Source organism: Apodemus sylvaticus, chromosome 3 (genome assembly GCF_947179515.1).
Source record: "Apodemus sylvaticus chromosome 3, mApoSyl1.1, whole genome shotgun sequence".
Classification (NCBI taxonomy): Eukaryota; Metazoa; Chordata; class Mammalia; order Rodentia; family Muridae; genus Apodemus; species Apodemus sylvaticus.
In genome coordinates this window covers 25,077,949-25,093,265 of record NC_067474.1, presented here as the reverse complement: position 1 = coordinate 25,093,265, position 15,317 = coordinate 25,077,949, and the positions used below count along the sequence as shown (strand labels likewise).

Genomic DNA, 15,317 nt, shown 5'->3' with positions numbered 1-15,317 from the left:
CTGAGGCTCGGGACCAGCCATTTTAGCTGAATCAGGAAGTTGCGTGCTGAGTGAGAGACTGTCAAAAATAAGATGGAGAGAGACTGAGTAGGTTCACTCCTCTTCTGCTCCCCTCTCCCACAGACATATTACTATTTTGACTTAGCCAGGAATGTCTGGCATTCATATGATCCTAGCTGGTTGGGAGATAGAGGCACCAGGATAGCAGGTTCAAGATCAAACTAGGGAATAAGTAATTGCTTTACAAGATAATTCAGCATGGAAATGTAAGCCAGGGGTAATGTTTGCTCGCCATTCAAAAGTTCCTGAGTCCAGTGCTTTGTACTGCAAAATCAGCCAGCCAGCCAACTAACCAGCCTTTAGGGTCGCTTATGTTTTATTTTATTGGTATGGGTTTTTAAAGGTAATTCAGTATAATATTAGAATGATACCTAATTAATATGATTTAGAGATGTGTAATTTTGATTGTTACTGGCTTACATGATAAATTTACACATATGAAAAGTTAATGATCACTTGAACTGAGATTCTCCATATTTTCATTCTTTTATTCATTCTTTCTTTTTTTTTCTCTTTGAGATGGGGTTTCTCTATGTAGCCCTGGCTGTCCTGGAACTCACTCTGTAGACCAGGCTTACCTCGAACTCAGAGATCCTCCTGCCTCTGCCTCCTGAGTGCCGGGATTAAAGTCATTCACCACTACCACCCAGCATTATTTTCTTTTTCTATTTGTAAAAATATATGATTTTTTAAGTATATTCTGAGCTTAAAATTTATTTTAGCAATATAAGGCTTTGCCTTTGGATATATATAGGAGTAATAAGATGCCTGTGCTCCTTGCTGAGGCAGGAGGATCACTAAGTTCAAACCAGTCACCTGGATTTTATTCCCAGCATCCACATGGCAGCTCACAACTGTCTGTAACTCCAATTCTAGGGGATCCAGGGCCCTCTTTTGACCTTAACAGGCATCAGGCATGTACCTGGTACACAACAGATATGCAGGCAAAACATTCATACACATAAAAATAAAGAAAAAAAACATTTAAAAATATATTAAAAAGATACTGCCAGCCGGGTAGTTGTGGCGCATGCCTTTAATCCCAGCACTTGGGAGGCAGAGGCAGGTAGATTTCTGAGTTCAAGGCCAGCCCGGTCTACCAAGTGAGTTCCAGATCAGCCAGGGCTACACAGAGAAACCCTGTCTAGAAAAACAAAAACAAAAAAAAAAAAAAAAAAAGATGCTGCCTGGTAGGTGGTACATGCCTTTAACTTAAGCACTTGGGGAAACAGAGGCAGAACTTGTCTGTGAGTGTGAGGTCACACTGGCCTGTCTGCATGGCTAGTTGCAGGACAGTCAGGATCCTCTCTCAAATAAACAAGCAAACAAACAAACACAAACAAATAGAACTGACTGTAGAATTATGTTTCTGGACTTAAATGTTCTGTGCATTAACTTGAGTAGGCTACTGAGTCTGGAAATGATAGTAATAGTTCCACTTCTTCTTAGGAGAATTAAATAACTAAACCATAGTACATTAAATTAGTAAAACTTCAAAGTTAACTTTTGTATTTTAATATAGGTAATTTTTATTTGTTTGTATTTAGAAATAGAGTCTCAGGTTGTGTATGTAGTCAAAGTCAGCTTTGAACTCATGACCCTCCTGCCTCTGCATCCCCACGTACTAAGATTACAGGAGAGTTCCGCTGTGCTTAGAATGCACTGTTAATACTGTAATTGTGAGTGCATGCATATACATCCAGCACTAGGGGTCCACAGGCAGGATAGTCAGTGCAGTCTACAGAAATGTAGGAATTCATCCCACATTATATTACTCTATTTGATGCTGGCGTTGAAGACTGATGAGCTGTTGTTTTGGAAATGGAATGTGTCTGATCCTATGCTAAAACATACCACAGACCAAGCAATGTGTGTGACTGTATAGCTAGAAAATAAAGGTGAGTGGTGGTGGCACATGCCTTTCAGTCCAGCACTGGGGAGGTGGAGGCAGGTAGATCTCTGTGAGTTCGAGTCCAGCTTGGTCTATATATAGAGAGAGAGTTCCAGGACAGCCGTGGCTGTTACACAGAGAAACCCTGTCTAGAAAATACACACACACACACACTCACTCTCTCTCTCTCTCTCTCTCTCTCTCTCTCTCTCTGCCACCCTCCAAAGAAAGAAAGGAAAGTGAGGCCAGCTTCCATGGACCTGAGGCTGTGCTGAGGAATTAGGCTGCCCTTGAGGCAGCTGGGAAACAGCAAAGACTGAGTAAGGAAACCTCACGGTTGATGATTGATGTGTTTAGAGAGTTGACTGCCCAGACGGTGCCCAAGGACTAATCTTAGTTCTTGGAAGACAGAGGCAAGGACTGCAGTAAGTTCAAGATCAGCCTGGACTTTAAAGTGAGACTCTGTCAAAGACCAAAAAGTTTCTTTAAGTTTTTAAAAAGGGGACAGAGGGAAAGTTAGTTATAGTCACAACAGAACAGTGAAAGCTCCCACAATGGAAGCAGGTGGAGAGGACAGAGACAGGGAAATGAACCCAAGGGTGACTCGTCTCACAGGCAGCGATTAGTTCTGATTAATGTTTGCTGTGCTTTGAACAGATGGTGTGGTTTGGGTAAAATTTAAGAACAATAACCTCGGCTTTTTGTCTTTGAGACAAAAATCTCACTATGTAGCTAAGCTTCTTTGTTTGTTTGTTTTTGTTTTTGTTTTTGTTTTTTGAGACAGGGTTTCTCTGTATAGCCCTGGCCACCTGTCCTGGAACTCACTCTGTAGACCAGGCTGACCTTGAACTCAGAAATCCGCTTGCCTCTGCCTCCCAGAGTGCTGGGATTACAGGCGTGCGCCACCACTGCCTGGCTGTAATCAGGGTTTTAATTAAGTATTTTGTTCTGTGTTTTTTGGAACTTGGCTCCTAAAATAGTAACCATACTTTTTCTTTTTTCTCTGGAATAGTTGCCAGTATTTTTAAACACTGAGAATTTCTCCAGCCATAGCACTGTACTCAACCTATTAGATTTTGGTATTTTTCAGAACAAATAGTCTGTGGCACCATAGGTCTAGCAAAGTTGTTATGAGACTGCCATCTCATCATGACCTGAGTTTCAAATATTCTTCCTCATAATTTTTGAGTGACCAAATTATAATTTTTTTTATCCTTTGGTTTTTTTGGATTTGGTTTTTTTCGAGACAGGGTTTCCCTGTATAGCCCTGGCTGTCCCGGTACTCACTCTGTAGACCAGGCTGGCCTCGAACTCAGAAATCCGCCTGCCTCTGCCTCCCAGAGTGCTGGGATTAGACCAAATTATTTTTAACATTGTTGACTCTTACCTCATTTGGAAAATAAACATTCTGACACATGGCAATCAAAACTAAAGGAACTATTACAACACAATAATAAGACAGATGATTAAAATTTGAAACTAGACAAAGGACTTGTATAAGGCATTTTTTTCAAACAACTACAAATAACCAGTTTGTATATGAAAGGTACATGACTTCATTTACTATCAGGAATGTGAAAGTCAAATCCAAAAGTAGATACCTCTACAGACCAAGTAGGATAGCTAAATCAAAGGGGCATTAGCTGTACAAGCTGGGCTTGCTGGTATATACCATTAATCCAGCAGCACTGAGGCTTGTGGTGGACAGACAGAGGACAGTCTCTGTGAATGCAAGGGCAGCCTGCCTGGTCTACATTTCAAGTTCCAAGACTGCTGGGGCTGGGTAGACACCCTGTCTCAGAAAACAAACAAAAAGGACAAACAAATGCATAGGCTATAGAGAGCTCAAATGGAACGCTGTACACAGTTGGTGGAAACTAGTCAGCAAGTCCTCACAAAATTAACTGCAGTTTCCTTATGACACAGCAGCTGTTAGGAATGCAAATGTGTGCCCTGCACAAAACTCCTATGTAATATTAGTGTACAGAATTCATCATGGCTCCAAACATTTATTAACTGATGATAGATAAGTAAGATGTCTTATCCTTATGTTATTAGAGTAAATCATTGGCTTTGAAAAATAATGAAGCACTTATGCTATAATACAATATGGATGAATTAGGCAAGCTTTATGCTTAGTGAAGGAAGTCAGTCACATTGTATCACATACTGTATTTAACTGTATTTCAAATGTCTAGAACAGAAACTTTTGTAGAGACAAAGAGTATTGGTTATATAGGACTGTGGCAGGCAAGTTGGGAGGTGACAAATAATATACCCAGCACTAATGCAAATAATCTAAAGGTTGGTCAGTTTACAGCTCTGTAAACATACTAAACATGATTAGTTGACAAATTGTATAGTATTGAGTTATATATTTTTTATTTTTATAATTATATGTGATTAATGTATATGGGTTGGGTATGTGCATGTGAGCACAGGTGTCTGAGGGGTCCAAAAGAGGATATCATATTTCCTGCAGATGGAGTTGTAAACTGTCTGATGCAGGTCCTGGGAACCAAATTCAGGTCCTGCTAGAGCAGTGGGTGCTCTTACCTGCTGAGCCATTTCCCCATCCTTGTAAAGTGTATTTTATTAAAGCCATGTAACTCTAATTAACAGTTGCTTTCACTGTCTTTTAAATTTTGTTTTAATTATTTCCTTTCAGATTTACCAAATCTATTCAAAGCGATCTGCTGAGGATATTTATAAAATACTGACATCTTATAAAGCTAACTACCTAATTGTAGAAGACGCCATCTGCAATGAGATGGGAACTGCGAGAGGCTGTAGGGTTAAAGACTTATTAGATATTGCAAATGGGCATGTAAGTAACCACTTGAGAACTGCTGAGAACTGACTTTATCTAACTGTATAATCTTCCTTCGTGAGTTGTGCTGCCTTAGCACCTTGTAATACGTACACTGCTCTCTAGTAACCAGTGTAACTCTCAGGGGAGCTTGTCAGGTTCATGGAGAGAACTGGTGGGAACAAATGGTTTTATTCCTAAGAAAATTAGGCTAGAGTACTTGAGAAACAGATGAATAGATCATTCTAAGTTGTAGGGTCAACTCTGTTGAGACCACAACCAGGATTTTTGCTTTTCCTTCTGAAATACTCATGTTTGTCTTCATAAGCTGAGGCGAGTTTGGAGGTCAGTGATTTTTTTTTTTCACAGTTCCCATGTTTCAGAGTTGAGAGATGGCTCAGCACTTAAGAACTTTTCTTGCCCTCGAAGAGAATGTAGGGTCTCAGGTCTCAGGTCTCAAGACTCAACACAGCCCCTCACAACCTTCTGTGACTCCAGCTTGAGGGGTTACAATGCCCTCTTCAGGCCTTTGCAGGCAGTGCATGCATGCGGAGTACATACACACGCAGGCAAAACAAAATAAAAATGCATCTTTGAAAAATGTTCCCATTTTCCTGTCTTTGTGGCTAAGTAAGCTTGGCCTGTAAACTTACTTAACTTATGCTGCATGTATTTTGAATGTTCTCAGTTGGTGCTTGATAATGAGATTTTGGTTCATTGGTGACAGATGGGATATAATCAAGAAATGATGTTTAGCGATTGATATGTTTCTGTCTACTCTCTGCTGCCTTTCTATTCTTTTGGCACCGTGCCTTTCTGCTCTTTCTTTAATGAAATATCAGGCATAAACTTAAGCCACTTTACTATTTGATGTCTGTTATAGGTGTTACAATAATATTATAAAAATAGTCAGATTGTTTGTTGGGGCAGAGATATATGCCTTAGTGGGTAAAGGTTTTTGTTTCCAATCCTGACAACCTGAGTTCCATTCCTGGGATTCCAGAAAGTTGTTTTCTGATCTAAACACAGACACACACACACACACACCTGGAATTCCAGAAAGTTGTTTTCTGATCTAAACACAGATACACACACACACACACACACACACACACGTGGTAAAAACTCACAAACTTAAAATCAGCTGAGCTCTGGTAGTGAAAGCTAGGTGAGAGTCAGGTGTCAGTGGGCGTGCGAGAGCCTACGACGATGCTTGCTCACTGGTTGTGTGGGGCTGTGGGCCCCGCACAAGAAGACCGTGACTGCAGAGTCAGATAGTGTGTCCATGGTTCATCCTCAGAGGCTGGCTGACGGGTGCTCAGAGCAGTGAGGGTGGGGTATAGGAACAACAGCAGCCAGGGTTTAGTATTATTTCCTTTACAAACTACAAACAGTTTATGGTTATTGCCCAGTCAGTGCTCAGGAGGTCAGTGGTTGTGGGGACGTAGGAAAAGGCTTACATTTACTAAACAGCATAAGGTATTTCAGTCATATTGAGCAATGATAATTTTCATTTATATATAGTAATATATGAATATATATATGTCCTAGTGTAAGGATTTTATTTCTCATATATTTAATAAGGTTCTTAATATTATGTTTCTTATTGTTTGATAGGTGGTTTTCGAAGAAGGTGACAAATTAACCTATTCAAAATATGGACGATTTTGTCATGAGGTCAAAATTAACTACTCCCCATATGTGAATTACTTCACTAGAGTGTACTGGAACAGATCCTACTTTGTATATAAAGTCAACACTGTGATTTCCTTCCAATCTTGAAGAATAACAGAGCCTTCATTTCAAAGACATGTTGCTTGAAGTAAAGTGCAGTTTTCTTGGACCTGCACAGTGTCTTACGGATGGAGTGTGGGTATCTGAAAGTCTCCCCACGCCTGCCGAGTCCTGGGTTTAGAGTCTCCTTGGAAGTAGATGCTGAGATGTTGATGTCTTCTAGTAAAATGTCCAGTCCCCCACTGAGTCTGACCGCTTTCTCCCTCAGTACATGACGCACGCGTTCCCTGAAGCATCCATCATCTCAAACCTTACTCTGTAATAGCGGTCTGTATTGGAATATTTTCCAAGGTCACCGTTTACTTCAGAAACATAATTTTAATTAAGTACTTAATGTGATTTAATTCTATAATACAAGGGAAAGTCTCCAAGGAAGTTTGTAACAGATGTAAATTTTTTACAATTAAAAATAATTGAAATGTTAGTTAAAAATATGTGACATTTAAATTAAAATGGGAATAACATAAAGGAAAGTGATTGTTTTTATGATACTGTTCCTGTCATCTGCTACTTAAGTGAGTGACCACATTCTTAGTGAAACATAGGATGAGTTCATACATTTGTTTCTTATGCCCACTAAGTTGATAACAATTTAATCATGCTAAAACAGTAGCTCATGTTAATAGATACATACATATGTAAATGAACATTTAGAATAATTTTACAGTTGTTTTGGATGTGGAACATACAACCTAGTCACATTTTTTATGAACATATTAACACTATCACATAATAATGTATGCACTAACATGTGCATCAATTTCGGAGGTATATGCAGATGCTCTTAAATATAAGAGCAAAGTGAGAGTTAAATTCTCAACAGTTCAGAGTATAAGTGTTATATTCCTTCATGTATTTTCATTTTTATATCATTAGAGGAAATTGTAAGCCAGTGTAGTGGCACACGCCTTTAATCCCAGCACTTGGGAGGCAGAGGCAGGTAAATCTCTGTGAGTTTGAGGCCAGCCTGGTCTACAGAGTGAGATCCAGGACAGCCCAGAGAGCTACATAGGTAAGCCCCTGTTTTGTTTTTTGGAGGGGGAGGGAAGAAATTTTAAATTAATATGGCCTCTTAAAGAGATCAGGATAGATAAAGCCTATAGAGAATTAGTTTTAATAAGACACACATTTAATTTTACATTATATAGTTGTTTTGTGAACAAGTTCTATACTTTTATTTATTAGAATGCTATAAAATTGCATTTTAAGAACTCCAGATTAGGAAAAAAGGTATTTCCTTTTTTTTAAAAAAATGTATATGTACTTTTTTTTTTCAAGTTTGTGCACTCAGAGTAACTTGTAGAGCTTAAGTGACATCTGTCATATCCTCCAGTCTAGTGTCAATGGCCCTGTGCACTATTTTCCATGCTTATGCTGACTGGAGACAAGCAGCTGTGGCACTGCATCTCGGATGGAGATGAAGATCTTGGTAGTCACTAGTGTTTAACAGGGCTTTATGAAAAATTGCCTGCTACTCAAGTACACTCTGAGTAGCCATGTGGTCATTCTTGGGATCAATTTTCCTTGTAATATGATTTTTTTTTTGCAATTCCTTTGTAAAATGAATTGAATTTTTATTGACATAACATGTGCTAAGTTAGTTTTAGTTTTTATTTTGTTTTGTTTGCTGTATTAGTAAGCTGCTTTTGCTTCTGTCAATCTATTTCTTAAATAGAGATAGAGAATCTTTTTATTATAAGTTCATAATCAGTCCCAGGCATGATGGTGAACTCTTTTAAACCCAGCATTCAGGAGGAGGCAGAGGCAGGCAGTTCTCTGAGTTCGAAACCAGTCTGGTTTACATAGTGATAGTGCGTTCCAGAATAGCCAAAGCTACCAAAAAAAAAAAAAAAAAAAAGGTTTAGCTTTATTATAGAAATGGCAATATTGGCTGAGGATGTGTTGATCAGTGACATAGTTCTGGGCTAGAGCGCACACAAGTCCCTGCATTCAGCTCCTAGCACCACGGTGGGTGTGGGATGTGGTGTGTGTGTGTGTGGGGGGGGGGAGACAAATGAAGAAAAGAATGAAATGATAATATTAGGTATCAGATAAGTTGATTCACTTCGATCTGAGCTGTCACTAAGACAGCACTATGTTGTTGCAAGCATTTGATTTTTTTCTTCAGTTATTTGGGGAGTAACAAGTAAAAAATTCTACTCCTTGCTATTACAATTACTCATTACAGTTGGGTAATGGAACAGCTGTCTGGGCCACCGGTGAGCGGGGTTGACAGGATTTGGATGGGAAACAGCTCCTCTAAGAAATATTGACCATACTTGCTCTTAATATAACAAACCCATTGAAATAAGTGCCTTAACTTCTTTATTTTCTAAATTCATCTTATATTTTATATCATATTACCTATTTTCGTTTCCATAAGAAAATATTGTTAGCTTTTGCCACATTGATAAAGTTGAGTAAGGTGAGGCTATAGGTCCACTTCCTCCCTTCCTTGTGTACAAGTGTCCTAGAGCACTTTCCTAGTGTACAAGAACTTCTGGGTTTGATCCCCAGCACAACAAAAAATAAGCCTTCCCTATACCACTTTCATCATTAGCTTCAATTCAGTAATAAGCAAATCTTGGTCAAGAACTTCCAGTCTTCTGAATTAATTTATTTAGCCCCTTGAATGCCAAATAGTCCAAGTGAGACCTACTTGATAAGGGATATAATATGGACTCTGTGAGTTTAGTAATTTTTTTAAAATCTCTTTGGCATCTGTATTTTGATGCTTTGCATTTTATTGGCAATTTAGTTTTACAATCTAAGTAGTGTGTACTGCACTCCAGCTCTGACTTCAAACACACACACACACACACACACACACACACACACACACACACAGTGACTATTCTCTCTAGGACATTAACCCAAGTTGCCAATGACCTCAGTGTTCTAACACTTTTTCCACACTGTACAGATTGAGTCAACAAAGATTGAAGAAATGGGTGTTAAACTGTTAACAATTTGTGGCTGAAAACCATGCCTAAAATGGATTATTAATTTCTTGTATAACTCTCTTACTGGTTTTGAGAAATCTTTCTTGGGACTTTATATTTTGGAGTTAGTAAAGCATTTTGCTGTCTCTTTTTTTGTATAAAAATTGTATTTTTTTTCAGTTGGGGTTTTTAACAGTTCTATGTAAATCTTTTAGTAAATTTATTTTTAATGCATGAATATTTATAGGACACATGCTACCCCTTCTGTATATTTAAGAACTTTTTAAAGCTAATAACTACTTTCTAACTTATATTTTAGTGTATCCTTTCTTTTAACATATGTAGCTTTGCTGTGTGTGGTGATACACATCTGTGATCCCAGCATTTGAGAGGTAAAGACAGGAGGATCAAGTGTTCACAGTCATCCACAGCTGCATCAGGAGTTCGAGGCCAGCCTGGGCTTCATGGGTCCCTGTCTCAAAAGCAGATCCAAAAATCACATACATAGTCTTTATTGTTGCTCTCTGCTAATAGCTCTACACTTGATATGTGTTAGAAATCTGGCAGATTGCAAGGCAAGTCAAACAGGTTCTTACCTGAATTACTGAAGGTTTTTTGAATGTATAGAGTTAATGCTTTAAATCAAATTAGATGCAGTGTTGCAAAGAAATATATATGACACCTTATTTTCTGTCTAGTGAATTTCTAAATAATATATGTGTTTCTGTAATGGAAATTACATTTTAGAATCAAATGTGTTGCATTTCGTATAAAGGATTCTTTGTATTGTTCTTGACATATGGAATACTCTGTGCAGTTCTGTGACCTCTACTCATGACCATTATCTCTATTTTGTGTAATAGTGGCATAACAGAAAATAGGAAATCAATTGCCTTTTCCTGTTATAAGACGATAGCCTTGTACAGCTCCTTATCAAGAATGAACACAGCTCCTTTATGTAGGCTGGCCCTGAGTCAGGCAACGATGATGTGTGGTAGATTAAATGTTACCTCCTGGGACTAAGCTTACATCTCTGCAAAAGTGTCAATCATTAATGAGTACAGACTCCTCGAAGGACCTGTTTTTAAGTATAAACAGTTTTATTCCAGGTTTTATAACATGGATATCCTTTTATCAATAATGATGTTCTTTCCTGCTCATTTACCCTCCTTGTTTTGTGTCCATAATAAAACTTCTCAGAATTTTAAGCAGTCTTTAACTTGCACTTGACCTTTCTTGTTCCGTTTATTGAGCTGTAACTAATCATTCAACTCACTCTTTTGAGCATACAATCCAGTGAGTTTTCAGTAGTATTCACAGTTGTGCATTTTCACCACAGCCAACTTCAAGACCTGTTCATTGCCCACCATAAACGATCTCCATTCCTCTGGCTATCAGATAACGCCACCCATCCTCAGCCTTAGGCACCTCTCCCTCATCCGCATACATGTTTTCTCAACCCACATGTTGCGTGTAATGGAATCACACAGCTGATGGTCTTTGCTGTCTGGTTGCTTTCACCGACCTAACGTTGTCAAGGCTCATCCACACTGTAGCACGCCTTTTTCCTTTTTAGTGTGAAATGTTCCATCTCTATCCCCTGCAGGTTCTGTCTCTTTGGTAGTGGTTCTCAACCTTCATCATGCTGCTGGTCCTTGAGTACAATTCCTCATGTTGTGATGACCCCAACCATAAAATTATTGTTGATGCTATGTTATAACTGTAATTTTGCTAGTTATGAATCATAATGTAAATACCTGTTTTCTGATGATTTCTATGAGAGGATTGTTTGACTATCAAAGGAATCTCAACTTCCCCAGGTTGAGAAACTCTGCTCTAGAGAAACCTAATAATTGAGGCTCACAGTGTATAATAAATAAATCTTCAGGTTGATACCTTCCCTTGGAAAAGCTAAGTCTGATTTTTTTCTTTTAATGAACCCTTTTATTTTTCATGTGCATTGTTGTTTTGCCTGTATGTATGTATGTATGTATGTATGTATGATTGTACATGTGAGGGTATTGGATTCCCTGGAATTGGAGTTAGAGACAGTTGTGAGCTGCCATGTGGTTGCTGGGAATTGAACCAGGGCCCTATGGAAGAGCAGCCAGTGCTCTTAACCCTCAACCATCTCTCTAGCTCTAAAGTTGTTCCTTTCTTTTTCTTTTTTCCTTCGTTCTTTTTTCTTTTTCCCTTCCTTCCTTCCTGATTTCTTTCTTCCTTCCTTCCTTCCTTCCTTCCTTCCTTCTTTCCTTTCCTTTTTCCTTTCCTTTTTCCTTTCCTTTTTCCTTTCCTTTCCTTTTTCCTTTCCTTTCCTTTTTCCTTTCCTTTCCTTTCCTTTTTCCTTTCCTTTCCTTTTTCCTTTCCTTTTTCCTTTCCTTTCCTTTTTCCTTTCCTTTCCTTTCCTTTTTCCTTTCCTTTCCCCTTTCCTTTCCTTTCCTTTCCTGTCCTTTCCTGTCCTGTCCTGTCCTGTCCTGTCCTGTCCTGTCCTGACAGGGTTTCTCTGTGTGCCCCTGGCTGTCCTGGAATTTGCTTTGTTAGAACAAGCTGCCTTGAATTGAAAGATCCACCTGCCTTAAAGCCAACCATAGGTCAAGAAGGTCGAGCAAGCAACCAGTTGACAGAAAATAAAGATTATTTAAGTAAAACAAGATTATTAAGAAAAAAAACAGATAGAGTAAGGAGGAATGAGGTTTTCTGATATGGTGTGAAAGAGGAGTAAGGTGTCTGGGACATTGGCTGAGGAGGAAGGTCATCTGGGTGCTTTCTCTCCCCCTCTGAGCTAGCAGGCTTTCACCCCAGCATCTGGCTAGCCTGAGTCATTTGTAAACTCGAACAATTGAGATTTTGTTTAAAAACAATTTCCTCTCAAATTTTTATTTATACATATTTTTAAAAGTTTATGTATGTGAGGAGTATTTGCTTCTATGAATGTCTTTGTACCACCTATGTACACAGTATTGTCTAGAAGTGCTGTTACAGATGTCTGTGAACCACCATGTGGGTGCCAGTTGGCAAGCTTAGGTCCTTCCCCGCCCTTGTATTTTGTGGGATGTTGAGGGAAAGTGCAGGGATTTGAACCCAGGGCCTTGTACATGCTAAGCAAGCGATTTCCCACTGAGCTACAGTCTCAGCTCTACCTTCTAAGTTCAGAGTCCAACACAGTTAGTCTTGGTCTTAGAGCCCTTTAGTTAGTCTTATGGAGGCTTATAACACAAAATCATAGACTGCTTTCCCGCCAATGAGCTACCTGCTTTTGGGTCAGGCAATTCCTTGGCCCTCCCAAAAGCTTCTGGGAGTCAGCAATGTTTGAATGGCCAGGGTTTGACAGGGCCTTAGCAGTGACCTGTTTCTGCTCCTGACAGATTAAATGTTCCCAGCTGGGGCCATGAGCTGAGCCCTCCTGCCCCATGTTGGCTTACAAAGGGGAGCTAGCTTTTGGTTAGTTGGTGCTTGCCGGACCTGCCATTTCAGCACCCAGACTTCTAGTTCCCCCTGATCGTCTGGTGACTCCTCATCTATAGAGTGCGTTTTCCAGAATACAGGCTGTGCATATTGAGTCTGAACCAAAGACCCTCTACTTAATTAATTAGTTTTGAGTACTAAGAATCTAACTCAGAGCCTCATACACGCTAGGCTGGCATCCCGTCACTCAGTAACCACCCAGAAGACCTCTGACTCCAGGCAGTAAGAATTTGCCACGACAGGAGTGTCTCTGTGCATTTGAAGCCAGCCCGAGCTCCATAGTTGGTTCCAGGACTACCAGAGCTACTGGTGAGATCCTGTCTTGAAAAACAACAGAAGGATTGTCATGACTGTGCACAGGTAGAGACTCGCCATTCTCCAGCCTCATCACACCTGATGGTTCTTTTCATTGTGTGCAATGTTGAAAAAGCAGATTTTAGGGCATCCTTTCTCCCACCTCTGCAAACCAGCCAAAACAAGCTGACACAGCTCCAAAGGGGCATATGAAGGAATTGTGTGTTTCTGACATGGGCCAAAGCAACTGTGCCATTATTTTTCATAGAGAGATTTTGTCATTTTTCTGGAGACTTATGTCTTCTAAACTCCTTGCTGACTGATCAGTAGTCTGCTGTTCATGACCATTTTCCAGCTCATAGAACATGTTCAGGCTCACCAGCATCCAAACATGCATTTACTTGCTCAACTAGATGTGACCCATTGAACATTCGCTTGGGTATCAGGACAAGTCAAGCTGTCGAGAAAACATTCTGAACTGATAGTCTCATTGACAATACTTATCTTGATAATGCCTGTCTTACTGTGCTGTTGCCATGGCAAAATAACATGACCAAGGTAACTTATGAAAGAAAGCATTTAGTCGGGGCTCACAGTTCCAGACAGAGTTCACAACTGTCATGGCAGGGAGCGTGGCAGCAGGGAGGCAGGAGCAGTGGCTGAAAACTAACATCTGATCCACAAGTGTGAGGCAGAGAGAGGAAATGGCATGGACTTTGTGAGAGCTTACCCCTGGTGACACACCTACAACAGGCCACACCTCTTAATCCTTCTTGAACAGTTCCACCAACTGAGGACTAAGCAATCAAAAGTTTGAGCCTGTTGGGACCACTCTCATTCAAACCACCACAGAGACCCTTGAGGAACCTTCTCTGGAACTGTCTTAGGGTTTGTATTGCTGTGATAAGACCTGACCAGCAACAGGTTTCAGAGGAAAGCTTATTTCAGTTTATAATTCCACAATCATATATAATTCTGGGAAATCAGAATAGGAACTCAAACAGGATAGGAGCCCACAGCAAGAAGCTGATGCAAAGGCCATGAAAGAAGTGTCATTCACTGACACATTCCCCATGGCTTGCTCGGCTTGTTTTCTTATAGCGGCCAGGGTGAGGGTAGGTACCACCTTCCGTGAGGTGGGCCCACCCACATCCATAATGAATCAAGACAGTTCAGCACAGACTTGCCAGAAATCTTATAGGTCCATTTTCTCAAATAAATCTCAAATGACTATAGCTTGCGTAAAGTTGACAAAAACTAACCACTAAGGACAGTGGTCTGATAGCACTTTGTGGACCACATTTAAGAGTTTTATTCTTAGGGGCTTGAGAGAAGCTCAGAGGTAAAATGTGCTGGCATCCAGGTGTGCTGGCTCAGAGTTAAGCATGGTACTCAGGAGGCAGAGGCAGGTGGATATGTGAGTTTGAGGCCAGCCTGGTCTATATAGGAAGTTCCTGAGCAGCCAGAGCTACATAGTCAGACTCTCTCTTAAAAAAAGAGTGCTCCCTGCTCCAGTGCTCCCTGCTTTTGCAAGCCTAGAGCTCAGTCTCCAGGAATTTGATGACATACTCTTCTGACCTCCAGGGTGCACACACACTAATAAAAAAAAGTTTTTAAATTATTTTTATTTTATGTATGAGTGTTTTGCCTGCATGTATGCCTATGCCACACATGCCTGCCTGATGTCTGAGGAAGCAAAAAGAGGGAGTCAGATACCCTGGATCTGGAGTTGCAGATGTTTGTGAGCCCCTGTGTGCTGGGAATTGAACCTGAGTGTCCTGGAAGAGCAGCCAGTGCTCTCAACTCCCAAGTCTCTCCAGGTCCTAAAAATACATCTGAAGAGGAAGAGGAGGAGGAGGAGGAGGAAGAGGAGGAGGAGGAACCGGAGGAGGAGGAAGAACCAAGATCTATATTCTCTGCTTTGTTTATATGTGGTATAAGAACTTTGGTTTGTTGTTATTAAGAGTATTGCTATGTAGCTAAGGCTGCCCTCAAACTTAGCAATCATTCTATACCTTGTGAATGCTGGGAATATAGGTATGTACAACTATGTCAGGGTAGA

The 15,317-nt window shown here is 40.1% G+C and overlaps 1 protein-coding gene across 1 annotated transcript in view; it reads left to right on the top strand.

The window, feature by feature from the left end:
- Dpy19l4 (dpy-19 like 4) overlaps positions 1 to 11,396 on the top strand; it is a 59,858-nt gene extending 48,462 nt beyond the window's left edge. The window contains exons 18-19 of the mRNA XM_052176079.1: positions 4,620 to 4,778; positions 6,378 to 11,396. Of these exons, the coding sequence (XP_052032039.1) occupies positions 4,620 to 4,778; positions 6,378 to 6,542 (324 nt within the window). The 3' untranslated portion in view covers positions 6,543 to 11,396. The remainder of the gene's footprint in view (positions 1 to 4,619; positions 4,779 to 6,377) is intronic.
- The last annotated feature ends 3,921 nt before the right edge of the window (positions 11,397 to 15,317 follow it).